This window comes from Oryzias melastigma, linkage group LG6 (assembly GCF_002922805.2).
Source record: "Oryzias melastigma strain HK-1 linkage group LG6, ASM292280v2, whole genome shotgun sequence".
NCBI lineage: Eukaryota > Metazoa > Chordata > Actinopteri > Beloniformes > Adrianichthyidae > Oryzias > Oryzias melastigma.
In genome coordinates, this window is record NC_050517.1 from 1,291,838 (window position 1) to 1,310,092 (window position 18,255).

Sequence of the window (18,255 nt, forward strand, 5' to 3'; positions counted from 1 at the left end):
AATATTTCAGCTGTATGCTACCTATTTTGGCTAACTTGGACTTTTTAAAAAATTTTTAGGCTAATTTGGTATTTAACTAATGTTTTAGCTGGCTATCAACATTAGTGTTTTCAGCTATCAATTTCAGCATCTTTAGTTGCCAAATTCAGCTTACAGCATTCACACTAGCATTATTGCAGACAATGCTAGTGTGAATATATCTGGTTTTTAGTTGGTTTAAAGCTAATAATGGTTAAGATGTGTGTTTTATATCCACTTTGCGCATGACCCGATTAGTCGTCTAATTGGAAAAAAATAATAGGTGATTAGTCGACTATTAAAATAATGGTTTGTGGCTTTAAGGGAGAGGATCATAGACTGGCATAAGACCACAATCAACTATAGAACCGTCAGCAAGAAGCTGGGGGTTAGGGAGACAATTGTTGCTGCAACTGTACCAAAATACAAGAAAATGACCATCAATCCACCTGTAGGTCTGAGGCTCCAAACCAGAACCCCCCTGTGGGGTTTCCAGAACAGTGAGAAATGAGGCCAAAACAACACAGGAGTTGGTTGATGATCTCAAAGCAGCTGGAAGCACAGTCACCAAGAATATTTGAACATCTTGCAATTCAATTCAATTCAATTCAATTTTATTTATATAGCCCAATATCACAAATTCAATTTGCCTCATTGGGCTTCATGCCTGTAGTTTTTACAGATGCACAGATGGAGTCATAAAATATGCACAATAGGTAAAAACTAAACAGACTATAAAGAACAGGTCATCCCTGTCCTTAGACCCTCCCTCGCGGTAAGGAAAAACTCCTAAAAAAAAAACCTGAGTCAGGAAAAAAAGAAGAAACCTTAAAGTAGCCCTGCTTAAGCCAGACCCACTGGAAGTTTGTCAAAGAACCCCTTCATGATTTAGAGAGTGATTGGGAGAAGATGCTGTGGTTAAATCAGAGCATAATGGAACTCTATGGCATAAACTCAACGCATCATCTTTGGAGGAAAAGAAATACTGCTGATAACCTTGCAGAGGTGTCAAATTCAATCACACAAGGGGCCAAAATCCAAAACACACCTTAGGTCACGGGCCGAACAGGATAAACATTTATTGAACACTCTAAAACTAAATTTTTAAAACTTTAAAAGCATAACTTTTTAACATAATTATGAACTAGATATAAAGCATTACCTGCGATAATGCTAGTGTGAATGCTGTAAGCTGAATTTGGCTGCTGAAGACGCTGAAGTTGATAGCTAAAATCACTGAAGCTAATAGCTTAAAAAGCTGAAGCTGATAGTCAGCTAAAATATTAGCTAAATGCTAAATTCACCTAAAAAAAACTAACCCCCCCCCCCCAAAAAAAAAAACCTTGCGTCCTATTCCAAAAAAAACTTTTTAAAAAGTCTAAATTAGCCCAATAATCTAGCATATAACTGAAATATTGGCTAAAGTCCAAAACAGTTTAAACAAACAAACAAAAACAAAAAAATAGCCAAAATAGCTAGCGTGTAGCTGAAAAAGTAGCTAATATCCAAATTAGCCTATAAAACTGGAAAATTAGCTTCTCTTAGCCTAAAAAATCTTAGTAAATGCCAAAATAGTTTAAAAAGCTACTAGAATCCAAATTTTAAAACTTAGAAACACTAACTTTTTAACATAAATATTAATAATAAAAAGGCAGGAATAATTTCCATAATAAATCAACCTAAACTTTAAATAACTTTCAGTATTTTATTCTCCATAAAAATATATTTTGTTAAAATTATACAAGTTAGATTTAAGCGCAAGATAACATCGGGGCATTAATAACAATAAAATAAAATGATCTGGAGGGCCGGATCCGGCCCCTGGGCCTTGAGTTTGACGCGTGCCCTAGAACATGGAGGTAGAAGTATTATTGTTTGGGAGTGTTTTTTACTGCACAGGGCTACTTCACTGTGTGGATGAAAGGATGGGCGGAGCCATGTACCCGCAAAACCTCCTTCCCTCTTTAAACCAGGAGGCTTAAAATGGGTCATTCAGCAAGGCAACCAAGCAAGGCATCAACTACAACAAACGTCTGACCTCTGTGCCGATAATGAGTCTACAAAGTGCTAAGTCGTTCCAGCAAGAGGGATCAGACGCTTATTCCCTCAATGACATGCAAATAAATGTGTATACATTCTTTATGTGGATTTCTTGATTTTTGTAGCTCATGAAGCTTCTGATGGATCAGATCAGAGCTGAGGGAACAGGTTCCTTTGCCATCGTCAGAAACATTCAGTTTTAGTTGACTAAAGCAAAGCTTGCTAACTTAATCCTTCAGAAATCAGTTTCAGCTGTCGTCTATAGTCCATTACTGCTGGTGTGCTGAGCCCAGAAACCTGCTCCCTGCCTGGATCTGAATCCAGCCTCCGTCAGCAGGTTCTCTCTGACTTCTGTACTGACAGGAGGTGGCTCAGGCTTTCATTTTGCTTCTCTTTTCTTGTAGCTCTTGGGAGACTCGTCTCACATCTGCGTATAGCAGAGCCCGTCAGGCTGCTGCACCCTCCTCCTCCTCCTCCACCCACCAGCCTGCAGCAGCCTCCTGGTCCATGTCGCTCCCTCACCTGAAGTCCCACCTGGCTCTGTCCTCACCCCACAGCAGGGCACCTCCTGGTGGGAGTCTTGTGTCTTTCTCTGTCCCAGAGTCCTTCACTCCATCCACACTCTCTGTCTCGGAGTTCTCCGCCCTCCTGACCTTCACTGATGCCACGAGCAGGCAGGTCACTGTGGCCTTATGGGACCTGGAGTCCAGAAACGTGAGCTACCACGCAGCAGAGGGCGAGTCTGCTCCACTCCAGCTGTGTGGACAGAGACAACATAGACTTCTGCTGAAGAGTGAGTGACTCCCTGCATCCACCGTCATCCTCTTTATCAGCAGACAGCAGGACTTTGACCTCCAGATTTCACACACAACTATGCTGAAAAGTAAAGTTAATGTTTGCTGCAGCTGTTCCTGATGGAGTCTACAACCTAATTCAGGAGAATGAATGCAGCTGTCACATCCAGTGCTCGCTAAGTTACCCCCACACTAGAATGGGTTACATCAGGGGTGTCAAACCCAATCGCACAAGGGGCCAAAATCCAAAACACACCTTAGGTCGTGGGCTAAACAGGATAAACATTTATTGAACTAAAACAAAATTTTTTAAACTTTAAAACCGTATCGTTTTAACATAATTATAAACTAGATATATAGTATTACCTGCAATAATGCTAATGTGAATTCTTTAAGACGAATCTGGCAGCTAAAGATGCTGAAATTGATAGCTAAAAACACTATAGCTGATAGTTAGCTAAAATAATAGCTAAATGCCAAGTAAGCCTAAAAAACTTAAAATAAAACTCAGGTTAGTTAAAACAGCTAGCATGTAGCTGAAATATCTTAACTCCAAAACAGTCTAAAAAACATTAGTAAATGCCAAAATAGTGCAGAAAGCTAGCAGAATGAAACTTTAAAACTGTAACTTTTTAACATAATTATGAGAAATAAAAAGGCAGGAATATTATTCCAGAATAATTCAACTTAAACCTTGAATAACTTTTAATATTTTACTCCCCATAAAAGATATTTTGTTAAAATTATAGAAGGTAGAAACAAGCGCAAGATGACATCGAGCCATTAATAAAAATAAAATAAAAGGATCTGGGGGGCCGGACAGAATTACCCGGAGGGCCGGATCCGGCCCCCGGGCCTTAACTTTGACACGTGGTTTACAGGCAATCCGGACACAGAACACAGTTGCACTCTTTTAAAAAAAATTCAAAATGCTCTGAAAAAAAATCTGTAATATGAAATAGTCACAACTCAGAGTTTAAAGAGAGACATAATGGAAAACCCCAAATTCTCCTTTCTATTTCTCTTTGGATTCTAACTCTTGTTTTGTCTCTGTTCTGTTTCTCAGTAAGTGGTTCAGCTTTTATAGCTTTTCTTGAGATGACTAATTATTCACATCAGTGACTCTTCTGGTTTTGGACAAAAGTTTCTGAAACTTCATGTCCTCATGAATCATAAACCTGCGAATTTGGGAATTTTTAGCATCTTTTTGTGACTTTTTTCTGATAATGGAGGACAGGTAGACAGAACATTAAGCTTGAAATTTCATTTTGAAGTATTTCTCTATTCAAGTTGTTGTGAATCAGGAGTTGATCAAAAATGTTGTTTAAAAGAGATCACATTTGTAATGTAGAAAATACGCTGAGCAGGCCACAAGCTCCCTGCTCTGCTCCATTCTGATGCGTCCACTTGCAGACAAATAGATCCATCATTGTTGTGAGTGGAAAGGTTGCATTGAGGCGGTAGATAATTCTCCCCCTAAAGTGAGCAGCTGAAAGACAATAAAGAAAATGAGGAGACAATTTTGAACACTACATCCATTTGTCTTCATTGTTTGACAACTTTGGCCTTAACATTTTATATTCTTCAGAACGCATCTGAAAATCAGAAAATCTCTGCTTGTAACCCGTCTGCTCGTCCACAGAGGAAGGCGTGTTCCAGGTGTGGTTATCCGTATCACAGCAAGAGTTGCTCAACAAACTCATGCTGTTTGGCAGTGCGGCAACAGTGGATGCAGTCTGTCATCTGAACACCTGGGGGCGCTGCTCCATCCCCATCCATTCTCTGCAGGTGAGTTCACTGTTTTAGGAGACGGAGGAAGGAACAACATTGAAATAAAAAGATGACTAAAGCTCACAAAGTGGGAAAAAGAAAGCCTGATGAACTGTTCAGTGACCTGGTTAACTGAAGTCTGGTTTGATGGAACCAATTTAATGTGTATAACAAGAAATATATCTCATCAGAGAGAAACAGTAATTTCTTTGAAGTTCTTTGATTGGTCAAAACTGACCAGAGCTCAGTTCAGTGTGAGTGTGGCATCAGGAAACATCAAACTGACCCTGACCCAGTTAATATTTATTGGGTGGAAGGCCAATCACAAATCATTTCAAGGTTTTCTTTCAAGATGTGACTGCTGGGACAGCCGCTGAAATGAAAGCTGACGTAAACACTTCAACAGATTTGATTAAGAACGGTGCTAAAGAGAATCCAAAGCAGTGTGTGTTCATGGCTTTCAGGCTGGACTGAAGAACCGTCAACTGGATACGGTGGATTTCTACCTGAAGAGCAAAGAAAACCTTCTGAAGCCTGCAGAGGAGCTCCACGCTGCTGATGCACCTGCAGAGCCTTCACCCGGCCTGACTGACAGTAAGACCGCAGTTTTCCTTTATCCGATTCAGGCTTCTGAAAGTCTGAGAAATGACTTGTAGGATAAAAAAAAAATCTACAAATATTTTCATAAAAGCTTTTCATGTATTGTTTATAAAAGTTGTTCCTATAGATTTCATTTTTACATATTTTACACATTGTTTTATTAATTCATTCTGTTAACTTGTGTTTTATTTACCTATTTTTCTAATACTTTTTTTTATATCGCGATATAGTTAATAGTGATTCTCCTGCTCCTTTCCGTTGGTTTTTCGGCATGTAAAAACTCAATCACACTTTCAGCGATTTCAGCAATCTTAGTATCAAAACCTTTAGCTTGTTCATAACATTACAGCTTATATTTTTTGGTATTCATGAACTTATAGTTTTTGAAATATTAAGCAAAATATGCCCCACAGGAAATGAATGATAACATCTACAAATTTCAAAATTTTAAACAGATTAGCAACAAGCATTCAAATATATGGGCTGTTTTCATCTTTTATAGTAATTTTCAGAAAAAAATTAGTTTAGCTAATATTTTAGCAAAATGCTAACATTTTTGGCAAATTTGTTATCTGCTGGGGTTTTTCAAGGCTAATCTAGAGTTTTGCTAATATTTTAGTGACATGCTAACGTTTTTGGCTGATTTTGTTCACTGAGGAATTTTAGGCTATTTTGGAGTTTAGCTAGTATGCGAGCAACAAGCTAGTTTTTTTTTAGGCTAATTTGGCATCTACTGAGGTTTTTTGGGCTAATGTGGAGTTTAGCTCGTATTTCATCGGCACACTAAATATTTTTGCAAAACTGGCATGTATTGGAGATTCTAAAGCAATTTTACTACACAACTTTTAGAAATGTAAGTCAACTTTAACTCTTTCATAGTTCTTTAACAAAATGTCCAGTCTTTTAGCAAATTTAGCATTTTGCAAATAGCTTTTGCATTTTCAGCAATTCGTTTCAGCAATTATGGTAATTTCATGTGTTTTCATCTTACTCTCCTCTCCTCTTCATGCACAGGCATACAGGAGCTGTGCACAGCTTTGGACTTGCTGTGCTCCGCTGTCAAAGATTCCAGCTGCGACGCTCAGAGCCGGCAGTTTTCAGAGCAGCTGCTCAACATCACCATGAGCTTCATCCACACACAGATCCGCTCCATCCTCTCCAGCTCCCCCCGTAAGACCCGACTTTCTCTCCATCTTCTGCTCATTTGCTCAACTTTTGATTCGTTTTATTTATTTTTTTTGTTTTTAAGCATTGTTCCCCAAAGTGCTCTGCACATTTGGGCTCACAGAACTTTATATGTGCAGGAAGTACTTAATATAATGTATCATATAGCTCTTCCACCCCCCTCCATGCCCTACAGGTAAGTCCAATAGATGAGGGGGAGGAATCACAGGCTCGAGGAATTGTTTCAGTGCAATTTTGTGTACTCCTGCATCCTGATTGGCTTTGTCCTTGTCAATCAATCTCCTCTGTACCATGTTTCATATACAGAATGTGTATAGTTTGCCAAATCTACATAAATTCTCCATTAGTCTATAATCCTGGATTATTTTTTTGTGAAGCGTCTACTGGGTGTGTAGGGAGGAGTTTTACAGCCTTAGAACATCTGTTATCTTACTCCATGTACTTCACCTATTGCAGGTTAGTTTTTAGAATGTAACCCCCACAAGTAACGAAGAAACACTATATAGTTAAAGGTGATAATCTGTCACACGAGCCGATTAACCACTCTGGTAAAAACTGTGGTTGAACATTAAATAGTGCTTCATATTTACTGAATTTTCAAATAACAATGACTGAATTCTCGACTCATTCCAGCACCTTTCAGAAGCATCTTGCCAATTAAGTTTAATCAGATTACTCATCAGATTGGGGCAATAATGGTCTGAAAGGAAGCTCCTTTAATCTGAGTGGAGCTGAAGCTGCTCTGTTGTGTTGTGTTGTGTTGCAGAGCAGCACTGGAGTGCATCCAGCTGTGTGCAGATCCTGGACCCCTACGTCACCCAGCTGAGGACTTACATGAAGAAGTACCCCTGGTGGGGTAGCAGCAGCACATCGTGGAGCAGTGCTGGCCCAGTCCAGGTCCAGGCTGAGCCAGACCAATGGGAGCAGCTCTCAACAGAGGTCACTTTTATGCTAGTTTCTGTGTTTTTGTGTCAGTCTGCTCATGTGTGTGAAGCTTTAGACATTTGCTGCATTCCCAGAACTTTATAAAAATTGTAGATTGATTTTACTCCTATGATTAAGCAGGATGTTCCTGTAGAAACATCTTAATAGAAAATTATATTTCAGGATAATAAATTACAGGTATGAAATGAATTTTTCAAGGAGGAATCAAATGTATTTTGCAGTTGAACTAGAACAGTGTAAAAAAAAAATGATATGAATGAACTGATCTTGGTGCAGATCTTTGTACCGTAGATGTTTTGGAGATAAATGCAGGGAAGCAGATGGATTTGCATTGAATCGATTTAGTTTTTCAGTCATATCAAATACAAGTGGAAACTTAAGGTGTCATCAAACCAGTGCAAAGGTAGAGAAATGTCAGTGCAAAGCAGGGAAGACATCAGCATCTAAGCTGGGAGTCTCAAAGTTTTTCACTCATCTCCTCTTTTGTAGTTTCTTTTCTATTAAAATCTCAAATAATTTCAAATGTTGCTCTTCCAGCATTTGGAAAATACTTTTTTGTGTGCTCCTCTGCTCTTCCATCTGCAGGAAATCGTCACTCAGTCCATCCTGACCAATCAGATCCCCAGAGCGCAGGCGTTGCTGCGGAAACGAGGCAGACCAGAACATCACCTCTCTGCTCTGAGGATGGAGGGTCTGCGGCAGGTCTTCTCCCGCCTGCAGCACAGGGATCTGCAGACCGCCACCACACTCCTGGTCAACATGGTGAGAATCTCTCACTGTAAGAGTCATCCAACCAGAACCAGAACTCTCTCCAACATGAACCTGGAAATGGAGACATGGAGAATCTCATGGGCATCTCTTCCCTGGGTCTACTTTGTCCACATGGACGAAGAAGACCATTCAGATAGTTGTCATTGTGGGTGCAGGATGACACTGACATGTTTCTGTCACAGAGTCTGTTTGTAGACTCTGTTTCTGTACACAGCAAAGCGGTTCAGGTCTTTCATATTCTCCATTCTCTTTGAGTTTATATCAGGAAGTCAGAGCTGCTGATTTGCTGGGTAGTCAATGTTTCCAGTTTTAGTGATGGAGGAAGATTCTGTATGTGGATTAATGTCGAGAAATCGTCTGCCCTCTCAAGCATGATGAATAAACTCTGTGGACTTAATAAAAATCAGTGAAAGGTTGATTTAAGTCTTGAAGCACCCTTGAACCGATTTATTAGTAATAAACCACTTTATCACTAGAAGTCCCACAGAGCAGCCATTTGGCTTTTCTACCTATAAAACCCACACGGCAGCCAGTTGGCTCAAAGGCTTTTAGCCATTATCCTTAATCAGATGTGAATTGAGGCTTTTGTTATGTAAACAAACTCCACCAAAGGTGGGGCCATGCTGAACCACTTCAACAAAAGTTGTTTTCATTTTACCATCTGGGACTTCTAGTGTTAAACTGACACTAAAAATGCAGTCAGTTTGTTTTCTTTCTGCACAAATCAGAAGGAGCCACCCGGACCTCTTGTGGTGATATCAGCATTCCGGTTACATGAAGGTGAAAAGAACATGAAGTGAAATGCTAAGCCGCAGTGTTCCTCCTTCACAGGGTGTGAGTGTGAAGAAGCAGCTCCACAGCATCTGTCTCTACACCAATGATAGGAACCTCAGAGACTTACTGGTGAGTCCAGCCGGGACCCGTCCCGCAGCATCCCACAGCATCCCGCAGCCTCCCGCAGCCTTTTATCCTCTCAAGTCTTCATTACTGATGTGACTCTCTTAAAGTCCCACTCCAATCCTCTTGTGATCTGTTGTAAAATCGTTCTAAGTGGTCTTTTAATTATGATTATGACATTTTAGCCAAAATCTAAAAATTTGTGTTGTTTTCTTGGACATGGTTTCCTCAGAGCAGCAGGAGGTCATTAGAAGCTGAACTCTGAGTTGTGGGTGTTTCTGAGAGCTTTCTGTTTACACTCTCTGCCACTAGCGTACAGCCCCTCACAACCCCAACCTAACATGACCAGTGCAACAGAAATGACGAGCTATATTAAAGGTATCCATCCGTACAGACGAGGAAAACAAAGACGTTCATCTGTTAGGAAAAAGGAAAATAGACCGTCAGAGTGCAGTTTGTGTGGATCTCATGGACGTCTTCAGGTCTACGGGTCTAAAAAATGTTGGTATGGTATGATAGCATAACAGTGACCTGATGGTTTATCTGCAGTATAAGAAAGCAGATTAGAACTGTTACAGATTTAAGTTTTGTGACCGTGTCTGGTGGGACAGAGCTGCCTCTGTCTTTCTGCTCAGTGTGCCGTCTGGTTGGTTGTCAGGTGGAGGAGCTGTCAAAGCAGGGCTCCTTTTCTGAGGAGGAGTTGAAGAGCGTGGAGTTCATCAGGCAGGTGGAAAAGCTCTGCTCACAGCCGCCTGTCCGCTGCCCATCGACAGGCTCATCTCTGAGGTAAATGTTGGGTGAGATCCTCTATCAGACACACACGCAGCTCTCTTTACTTTTCAGGTCTCAAAAAGAGCTCTATATAAAGTTTGATTCTCCATATTGTTTCCCTGAATCTTCTCATTAACCCTTAGATGAGGTCCGCGTCTGTCTCTCTGAACTGTGTTTTCACCCTCAGGCTGAGTTTGATGAGGAGGGAGATGGATGGTGAAGAGCTGGTGAGGGATTTGGTACAACGGCAGACGTCTGAGGAAGTGGGAGAACTGCTGCGTCTTGACTGGGTCAGGAACTGGAACCAGAGCTGCCAAACTGCGGTTCTTCTGTCCAGACTGCAGCACCGGGGTACGGCTCTGAGTCCGCTCTGTCTGCGCTGTTCTGATAGTTTGTTCTTGACAGAAGGTGTTGGTTCTTTTGTTGTCCAGAGTTGAGCTCTTGTGACTCTTCAGTGTTGTGGCACTACTTGACTGCCCTCCATGACCAGAACCGCCTGGTTGAGTGGATCGAGGACAAGCAGCCCACTGGCCCCTCCCATTGGCCTGAGATCACTGCTGAACTGGTTAACCAGCACACAGCGTGTAGCACCTACCTGAAAGAAAACATCCTAGACCTGCTGGCCAGGTAACATGCACTGACTTATGCTTAAAGACTTGTCAACTGAACAAGGAGAAGTAATTTCTGAACTGGTTCATTTTCCAGCATAGCCCACAATTTATAGGTTGCTTTTCACCTATTTTTATCAATATTTTACAGATTTTTTTTCAGAGCAGTTTTGATTTTTTTTTTAAAGAGTGTAACTGTGTTCTGCGTCCTCATAGGCTGTAGACCACTTGTGTCAAAGTCCAGGCCCGGGGGCCGAATCTGGCCCTCCGGGTAATTCAATCCGCCATCCAGATTATTTTATTGTTATTAATAGCCGGATGTTATCTTGCGCTTATTTCTAACTCGTATAATTTTGACACCATATATTTTCATGGTGAGTAAAACATTGAAAGTTATTTAAAGTTTATGTTGATTTATTATGGAATAATATTCCTGCCTTTTTATTATTCATAATTATGTTATAAAGTTATTGTTTCAAAGTTTTTAAAATGAGAATTCTGCTACCTTTTTGAACTATGCTGGCATTTACTAAGATTTTTTAGGCCATTTCGGAGTTTCGCTAAAATTTCAGCTACATCCAAACTATTTTGGCTAATTTAGGTTTTTCTTCAGTATTTTAGAATATTGGGAATTTAGCTATTTTTTAGCTACATTCTAGCTGTTTTGGCTAACCTAAGTTTTTTTTTTTAGGCTAATTCGGCATTTAGCTAATATTCTAGCTGGCTATCAGCTTCAGCATCTTTAGCTATGAGTTTCAGCATCATCAGTTTCAGCATCTTCAGCTATCAGCACTACCATCTTCAGCGGCCAAATTCAGATTACAGCATTCACACTAGCATTATCTCAGGTAATGATATATATCTAAAAAAATGTGGTTCAAAATATTCCGTTTTAGAGTTTTCAATAAATGTTCATCTTGCCTGCGAACTAATGTGTTTTTTGGATTTTGGCCCCTTGTGCGATTAAGTTTGACACCCCTCCTGTAAACCATGTCAATCAGTCAGAATTGGGTACAGTTTGCCACATTTACATAAATCTTCGATCACACTCAGATCGTTGGTGTCTTTCTATAATCCTGGACTTGTTTTTTATCAGAGTTTAAACAAGAAAGTGTGAAAATATTCACATCTGTTTGAGAAAATGCAATAAAGTGTAGCGAGGAGTCTGACAACCTTAAAACATCTATAATTCTACTTCAGAGATTTCACCTATTGAAGGTTAATTTTTAGAACAAAACCCCTGAAATAAATGAGGAAATACTTTACTTATCTCCTGGTTAACTGTTGCTCATTTGTGCAGAAATGAAATGGACCAAAAAATTAATAAATGATGGAGATGACCATCTGATCACACCAATACCAAAGCAAACTCTGAAGGTTTGTAGTGCTGAGTTGTCAGTTTAAACCACCAAAAACAGCAGAGGGTTCTTGTTTCAATGAACAGTAAAGTGTTGATGTGGTTTGATTTGAGTTGTTCCACTCTTTCAACACTAAGTTGGTGGTTTGCTGTCTCTCTGTGTCCTTATTTCTGCGTTCTGGTTGTGTCTTCCATTGAGTCGTGGCTGGTTTGAGTACATTAATGTTTCAGAGCTTCAGCTGCAGACTCGTCTGCTCCACTTTGATGTGTTTGGAGGATCTTCAACCTGGCTGGGATTTTTCGTCTCTCCAGGAGAGGCATGTTTGTCCCGGGGGAGCTGGCTGACGTGGAGCAGCTGTTCTGGAGGCTGGCTCAGGCTACAGGGCTGATGGCGCCCTGCCTTCCTGTCTCTCAGTACCGCTCCCCACAGGGTTTGGACCTGCATGGGGTCGTCATCACCTTCTGCTTGGACTGTGATCTCCAGTACCTGCTGTACTCCTACCTGGAGCACTACAGGTGTGTGTGCTGCTACATCTCATCAGAGAGGAGATGAAGTGCTGAGCTGTTGTGACTGTCCTCTGCAGACTGACTCCCAGAAACTGCCGTCTTCTAAGTGAGAAGAGCCTCTCTGAGAGCCAGCCTTGGTGTGAGATGCTGGTAAAGATTCAAGAGATTACCAGAGATCTGTCAGGTACCACTAACGTCTTCCATCTGCTGGGATATCAGCTTTTAAAACTTCTGTTTTATTTTTCTTGAATTTGATTGGACTTATTGCTTCCTAAATGTCTCATCAAAGTGGCTTTGTCAGCCTCTGTTTTTTTTTTTTTAAAGACGTAATTGGGGCAGAATTAATTATTCTTAAGAATCATCAAGCTTTACACTGATGAGGCAGAAGAGACACAGTGAGGGAAAAGTCAAAGATTAAAGAAAAAAGATGTATTCTGAAGAAAACAGTTACTGGAGTTCAGTTGCTTTTACACAGCCTGCAGATACTGTGTCAGGTTGATTTACCCGACACGTTTGAGCCTTTCTGAAGTCATAACTCGGATCACCAGATGTGACTCTGAAATAATGAATTATATCATCAAGCACAAGACATCAGGCAGATTTACATGAAGCATTTCGTTGACAAAACAATCACCAGACGCGCCATCACTTTCAGAAATTCCTTCTGCTTTGATCATTTTAGGTTTGTTGTATTTTCTGTTCATAAATGTGGAGTTAATATTCTTTTTTTTTCCCCTGAAGGATGAATTTCCTACAATTCTGAGCATTAGTCAGAGCAGTTCTGAGACTATAAATGTCCCAAAAATTATACAATCAATGGACTAATGACTATTTATTTGTTTGAGTAAACTTTATACAGCAAAAAAGATCAATCGTTGTTCTATTTATGAAAAAGAGCAAAAATGTATTGTATTAATCTAATTTTATGAACCAAGAAGTCAAATACATTTTTTGCTAAATTAAAACCCACATCTGTAGTATTTCCAGACTGTTCTGTACCTCCATTGTGATGTTGCTTCATTGAAACTGTGAGATGTTTGTTTATATTGTACCAGCAAAGTTAATATTTTAAATATGTCTCTAAAAGGTGTAAATGTTTCAGCTTACATCACATTATTTAAGCATTATGTTGTGTTTTCTTTCTGTCATGCATTAAGGACCGTGCTAATGTTTATCAGCTTCTCTCTGTCCAGATCCTGAACTGCTCTTTCAGGCTAGCCTCACCTGTGCTCAGGTGCTGCTGTCCAGCAGCCAGGCGTCCCTCAGCAGCCTGCTGCTGGAGGGGCACAGCCTGCTGGTTCTGGCTGCTGTCATGTTCTCCCCAGGAGGAATCGACCAGGTAACCGCTGCTGCAGCTGCACGTTTTTCTACATGCATGGTTGGATTGTATATGTGTCTCTATGCACGTTTTATGTGTGTTCATATCTTTAAGAGTGAATTGTGTACATATGTGCATGCTTAGTTTTGTACCTGTGAGGAGACCTGTTTGTGTGTGCATTTGTGTCCGTGCATTCAGAGTCAAACTTGTGCTGAAAGAGATTAGATCAGAACGTTTCATCCATGTTTCTCCTCCCTGATCCCGTCGTGCTCGCTTTCCATTCAACTTCTTGTTGTGTTTTAATAGATAAAGAAAACTAAAGCTTAGATGTGGATGATGTTCTGGCTGTGCATCCACATGCTGTCTGCAGTAACGGTACTCTGGTCTCTGAGTTCCTGTTTGCACCTTCAGATCTTCCTCTCTGCTCCTCACTCTTCTTATGTCTTTCTCAGTATGGAGCTAATATTATTTGAACACCCCCCCCAAAAAAAATAAACAAATTGAACAAAATATTGGTGTTAAGCCCCCCAAAAAAGCAAAATGTCCAAAATTCTTTGCTATTCTAAAATGAGCGTAATTATTTCCAGCTTCAAATGTTCTGTTTTTTAGGTTTCAATACTGAAAATTTTAATTTCAAACTTTTTTTCAGTTTCAACTTTTTTTTTTCGTTTTCGAATCTGAAAATTTCAGTTTTAAAAATACAGGCATCAAAAACGTCTTTATGCCGTCCTCTGCAGGCTTTAGCTATTGCCTCTCTTTAGTGCTGTTTTTTTTCTCTCTCTTCATTTTTTTTAATTTTCAGTTTTAAGGTTACTGTCGGTAGCAAGAAAATCACCGAAAGGTGCTGGCGTTCCCGGGAACAGAAGTGTTGGAAACTCATGGAGTCGGAACAGCTCCGAAATACTAAAGCTCTCTGTGCTGCAGGTCATGGCTCAAGGGGAGAGGGCCCCCCGGCTGGATAGGACCATTGACCCCCAGCTCCTGAAGATGGCCCTCGCCCCCCACCCCAGACTGAGAGCCGCCCTGTTCCCCTCTGGGGTTTCTGCCGGGGGGGCTTCATCGGATATCTCCATCTACCACCTTCTTCAGGTGAACACATCTCTCTTAAACCTTCATCAGAAAATGAATGAAATGAATGAAAATGAAAATGTCAATTTTAACACCGGAGCTGCAGTTTTTGTGTTCTTGCTTTTCTGTAACTTTACAAGCATCAACACGATCATTCCAGTAGATTCTGAAGGAGAAAAGAGGCTCGACGAGACGCTTTTCTCCTTCAGAATCTACTGGAATGATCATGTTAACGGTTGAAAAGTTCCAGCATATTAAAAATGTTGTGTTTAAGCGTCACTGGCGACGCCTCAGGTGTTAAAGGGTTAAGACAGATCCACCTGGATGAACCTTCACTGACATTCTTGCTTTGTGTTGTAGTCACTCCACCCTCTGGACCCCTGCAGACTGTTCGGCTGGCAAACGGCGAACACCCTCAACTCCACTGGTGAGACAACCCTCCCTCATGCACACACTGTTGTTCCCTTGTGGTGTGCTTAAGGTTTGATTAGGAAACAGTGATGGAGTGGGGTGAATTAAATGTAACCTCTGTTACTTTTTTTTAGTGTTAAATGACTTGATATGACTGTTTTGATATCAGTGCACAACAAAAAAAGTCCTTTTTGAAGAGGAAAATTGTGTATAATTAAAACAAGTATTCTCAGTATTCCCAGTATCCGGCTGATCCTGTTAAATGTGCTCATTTTCCCACAGAGGCGTCTGAGCTCCCACACTTCTCCAGCCCTCACCTGGTCAGCAGGTTTGCCCTGGTGGAGAAGCTGGACTTCCTCTACTACATCCATCGTGGCAGACCCTCCTTTGCGTTTGGGAACTTCCTGCTGCACCACTTGAGCCTGTGTGGCGACGTGAGGCTGCTGTGAGTTCTACGTGTCAGGGGTGTCAGACTCAATCGCAAAAGGGGCCAAAATCCAAAACACAATTTAGGTCGCAGGCCGAACAGGATAAACATTTATTAAACACTCTAAAACTACATTTTTAAAACTTTAAAACCGTAACTTTTTAACATAATCATGAACTAGATATACAGCATTACCTGCAATAATTCTAGTGTGAATGGTGTAAGCTGAATTTGGCCGCTGAAGATGCTAGTGTTGATAGCCGAACATGCTGAAATTGATAGCTGAAACTGCTGAAGCTGATAGCTAAAATCACTAATAGCCAGCTAAAATATTAGCTAAATGCCAAATTAGCCTAAAAAAGGAAAGAAAAAAAAATTAGATTAGCCTGCTAGCATGTAGCTGAAAAAAATAGCAAAACTTCAAAATAGCCTAAAACACTGGAAAAAGCCTAAATTAGCCAAAACAGTTAGCATACGTAGCTGAAATTTTAGCTAAACTCCAAAACAGCCCAAAAAACTATAACAAAGGCCTAAATTAGCCAAAACAGTTAGCATACGTAGCTGAAATTTTAGCTAAATTTCAAAATAGCCTAAAAAACAAACAAAAAAAACTAAATTAGCCAAAAAAGCTACCATGTAGCTGAGATTTTAGCTAAACTGCAAAACAGCTTAAATAAATCTTAGTAAATGCCAATATACTCAAAAATGCTACCAGAAATTCACATTTTTTAAACTTTAAAGCTGTAACTTTTTAACATAATTATGAACAATAAAAAGTCAGGAATTTTATTCCAGAATAAATCAACTTTAACCTTAAATAACTTTCAATATTTTACTCACCATAAAAATGTATTTTGTGAAAATTGTACAAGTTAGAAATGAGCAAAGATGACATCAGGCCTTAATGACAATAAAATAGAATGATCTGGAGGGCCGGACATAATTACCCAGAGGGCCGGATCTGGCCCCCGAGTGCTTGGACCTTTACTTTGACGGGCCTTTACTTTGCTAACCTCAGCATCTGCAGCTTCTGTCGGAGTTTGACAGCTCACCCTCCCCCCCCCCCACCCGCTGCCTTTCAGGCTGCAGCGCGCCTGGACCCCCGTGTACCGGCTGGCCTTGCAGTGCTTCCACACGCCGTCTGTGACTTCTGCTGCTGTTTGTTTCTGTGAGCTTTTGGGGATCAGTAGCATTAAGCTGAGAGTGGATGTGAAGGCCATGAACACCATCCTGCAGCACTGGAACCAGAGCAGCAGCCACTCCACAACCCAGAACACGCAGACTCTCGGTAAATCAACCAACCCCACGCCTCTGCTCTGGAGCCTGCATCCCTGCATCTGAAGCAAAAACACACATCTGTCCTCTGTCAGTGTCCGCAGCTTTGAAGCTGGTGGAGGCGGAGCCTGGAGCAGCAGAGGAGCTGATTGGTCACTTGGAGGCGGCAATTGAACACAGTTTGGAGCAGAGAGACATCCACAGGTTTGTGCATGGCGCTAGCAACTCTTACAAGAGTGGAGCACATTGTTCTTTCAGGCTGGAGAGCAGTGCATCTCTGCATCAAAAGATGTGCATCTTTTTCTTTTCTAGCATGTTTTTCTTTTGTTGTAGCATTTTTTTCTTTAAAACTGCAAAAGCTTAGTACTGTGAATTCTGACTTTTTTTTAGGGTTTTTTTGTGGTTTCGGTGCACAAAAAAATTGTAAAATTCAGGTGAAAATGCATGTAAGCCAGCTACCAAAGCCTCTGTATTCATAAATAAATATGTGGGAAAAGATGAAGAACATTTTTTGCTCACATTTTCCTCCTGCCATGAAAGCCTGTGTAAATAGATGTTCTACGAAAACATTTTATGGTTAAAAAAAAAAGATTGACATCTTGGGACTCGTACAGAGTCTTTTGTGTATCTTTTGTGTATCTTTTGTGTTGTGGTTCTCTACAGGTTGAACCAAACCTGCCCCTTTCTAACAACTGTACTGTCTGTGGTTGTTGTGGTCTGCCGTCCTCAGGTCCTCCTACGAAGCGGCTCAGGAGTGGGCTCTGGCAGTCCACTTCTGTCAGCTCCACAGTCTGAAGCTCAGCACGCTCTATCCGGTCCACTGTGCGCAGGATGGACACTTCATCCACTTTCTGTTATTTGTTCAGCTGCACAACTTCCCTCTCCAGCAGGTAAGAACAAACTCCTCTGTTTGACACATCAAAGTAGCATTTTTCTGCTTTCTGACACCTAAGTCCCTCCCATAGTGTTAGTGATTTTCCAACATGCCAATAACAGTTTAACAAGGAAACACAGTTGGAAATAAAGAAAAACAATCTTGACAACTTAACATAAACAAAAGAATGAGAACATTTCTAACAAAATTTGGGCATGTTGGTCAGAAGCCGAGCTTATCAAAGCCAACTCTTTTATCTTTCCAGCTGATAAACAACGCATTTTTATATAAGCATATCATCAAAGAAAATAATGATAAATAATAAAAATGATAAATACATCAACATTTGAGTTTAGGTTTTATCAGAAGATAAATATCTCAGAGTTGCTGATGTTAACTTAAATCTGATGTACTGAGACAACAATGGAGACGTAGAAATGTCTTTGTAAACATGTCCTCTGATTTTGGTCAGAGCTTGTAAGTGAGGATGTCTTGACTTTGAGATCGAAATACCAGTGGCGGGCCGTGCATCTCACACCTAGGCCTTCAGTAGTGCTCCATCTGAATCAATCCAACCCTCAATAACTATTTTATGGCAATAAAACTTCTACTGCAGGTA

The 18,255-nt window shown here is 40.6% G+C and overlaps 1 protein-coding gene across 2 annotated transcripts in view; it reads left to right on the plus strand.

Moving 5' to 3' along the window:
• Window positions 1–18,255, plus strand: part of spg11 (SPG11 vesicle trafficking associated, spatacsin) — a 30,982-nt gene that overhangs the window by 3,070 nt on the left and 9,657 nt on the right. For both annotated transcript variants that reach the window (XM_024281403.2, XM_024281405.2), the window contains exons 6-24: window positions 2,463–2,851; window positions 4,495–4,640; window positions 5,087–5,216; window positions 6,237–6,392; window positions 7,174–7,346; window positions 7,938–8,114; window positions 8,955–9,026; window positions 9,679–9,806; window positions 9,979–10,142; window positions 10,223–10,418; window positions 12,069–12,272; window positions 12,341–12,447; window positions 13,457–13,602; window positions 14,506–14,670; window positions 15,010–15,076; window positions 15,343–15,505; window positions 16,570–16,775; window positions 16,858–16,966; window positions 17,493–17,652. In XM_024281403.2, the coding sequence (XP_024137171.1) occupies window positions 2,463–2,851; window positions 4,495–4,640; window positions 5,087–5,216; window positions 6,237–6,392; window positions 7,174–7,346; window positions 7,938–8,114; window positions 8,955–9,026; window positions 9,679–9,806; window positions 9,979–10,142; window positions 10,223–10,418; window positions 12,069–12,272; window positions 12,341–12,447; window positions 13,457–13,602; window positions 14,506–14,670; window positions 15,010–15,076; window positions 15,343–15,505; window positions 16,570–16,775; window positions 16,858–16,966; window positions 17,493–17,652 (3,058 nt within the window). The remainder of the gene's footprint in view (window positions 1–2,462; window positions 2,852–4,494; window positions 4,641–5,086; window positions 5,217–6,236; window positions 6,393–7,173; window positions 7,347–7,937; window positions 8,115–8,954; window positions 9,027–9,678; window positions 9,807–9,978; window positions 10,143–10,222; window positions 10,419–12,068; window positions 12,273–12,340; window positions 12,448–13,456; window positions 13,603–14,505; window positions 14,671–15,009; window positions 15,077–15,342; window positions 15,506–16,569; window positions 16,776–16,857; window positions 16,967–17,492; window positions 17,653–18,255) is intronic.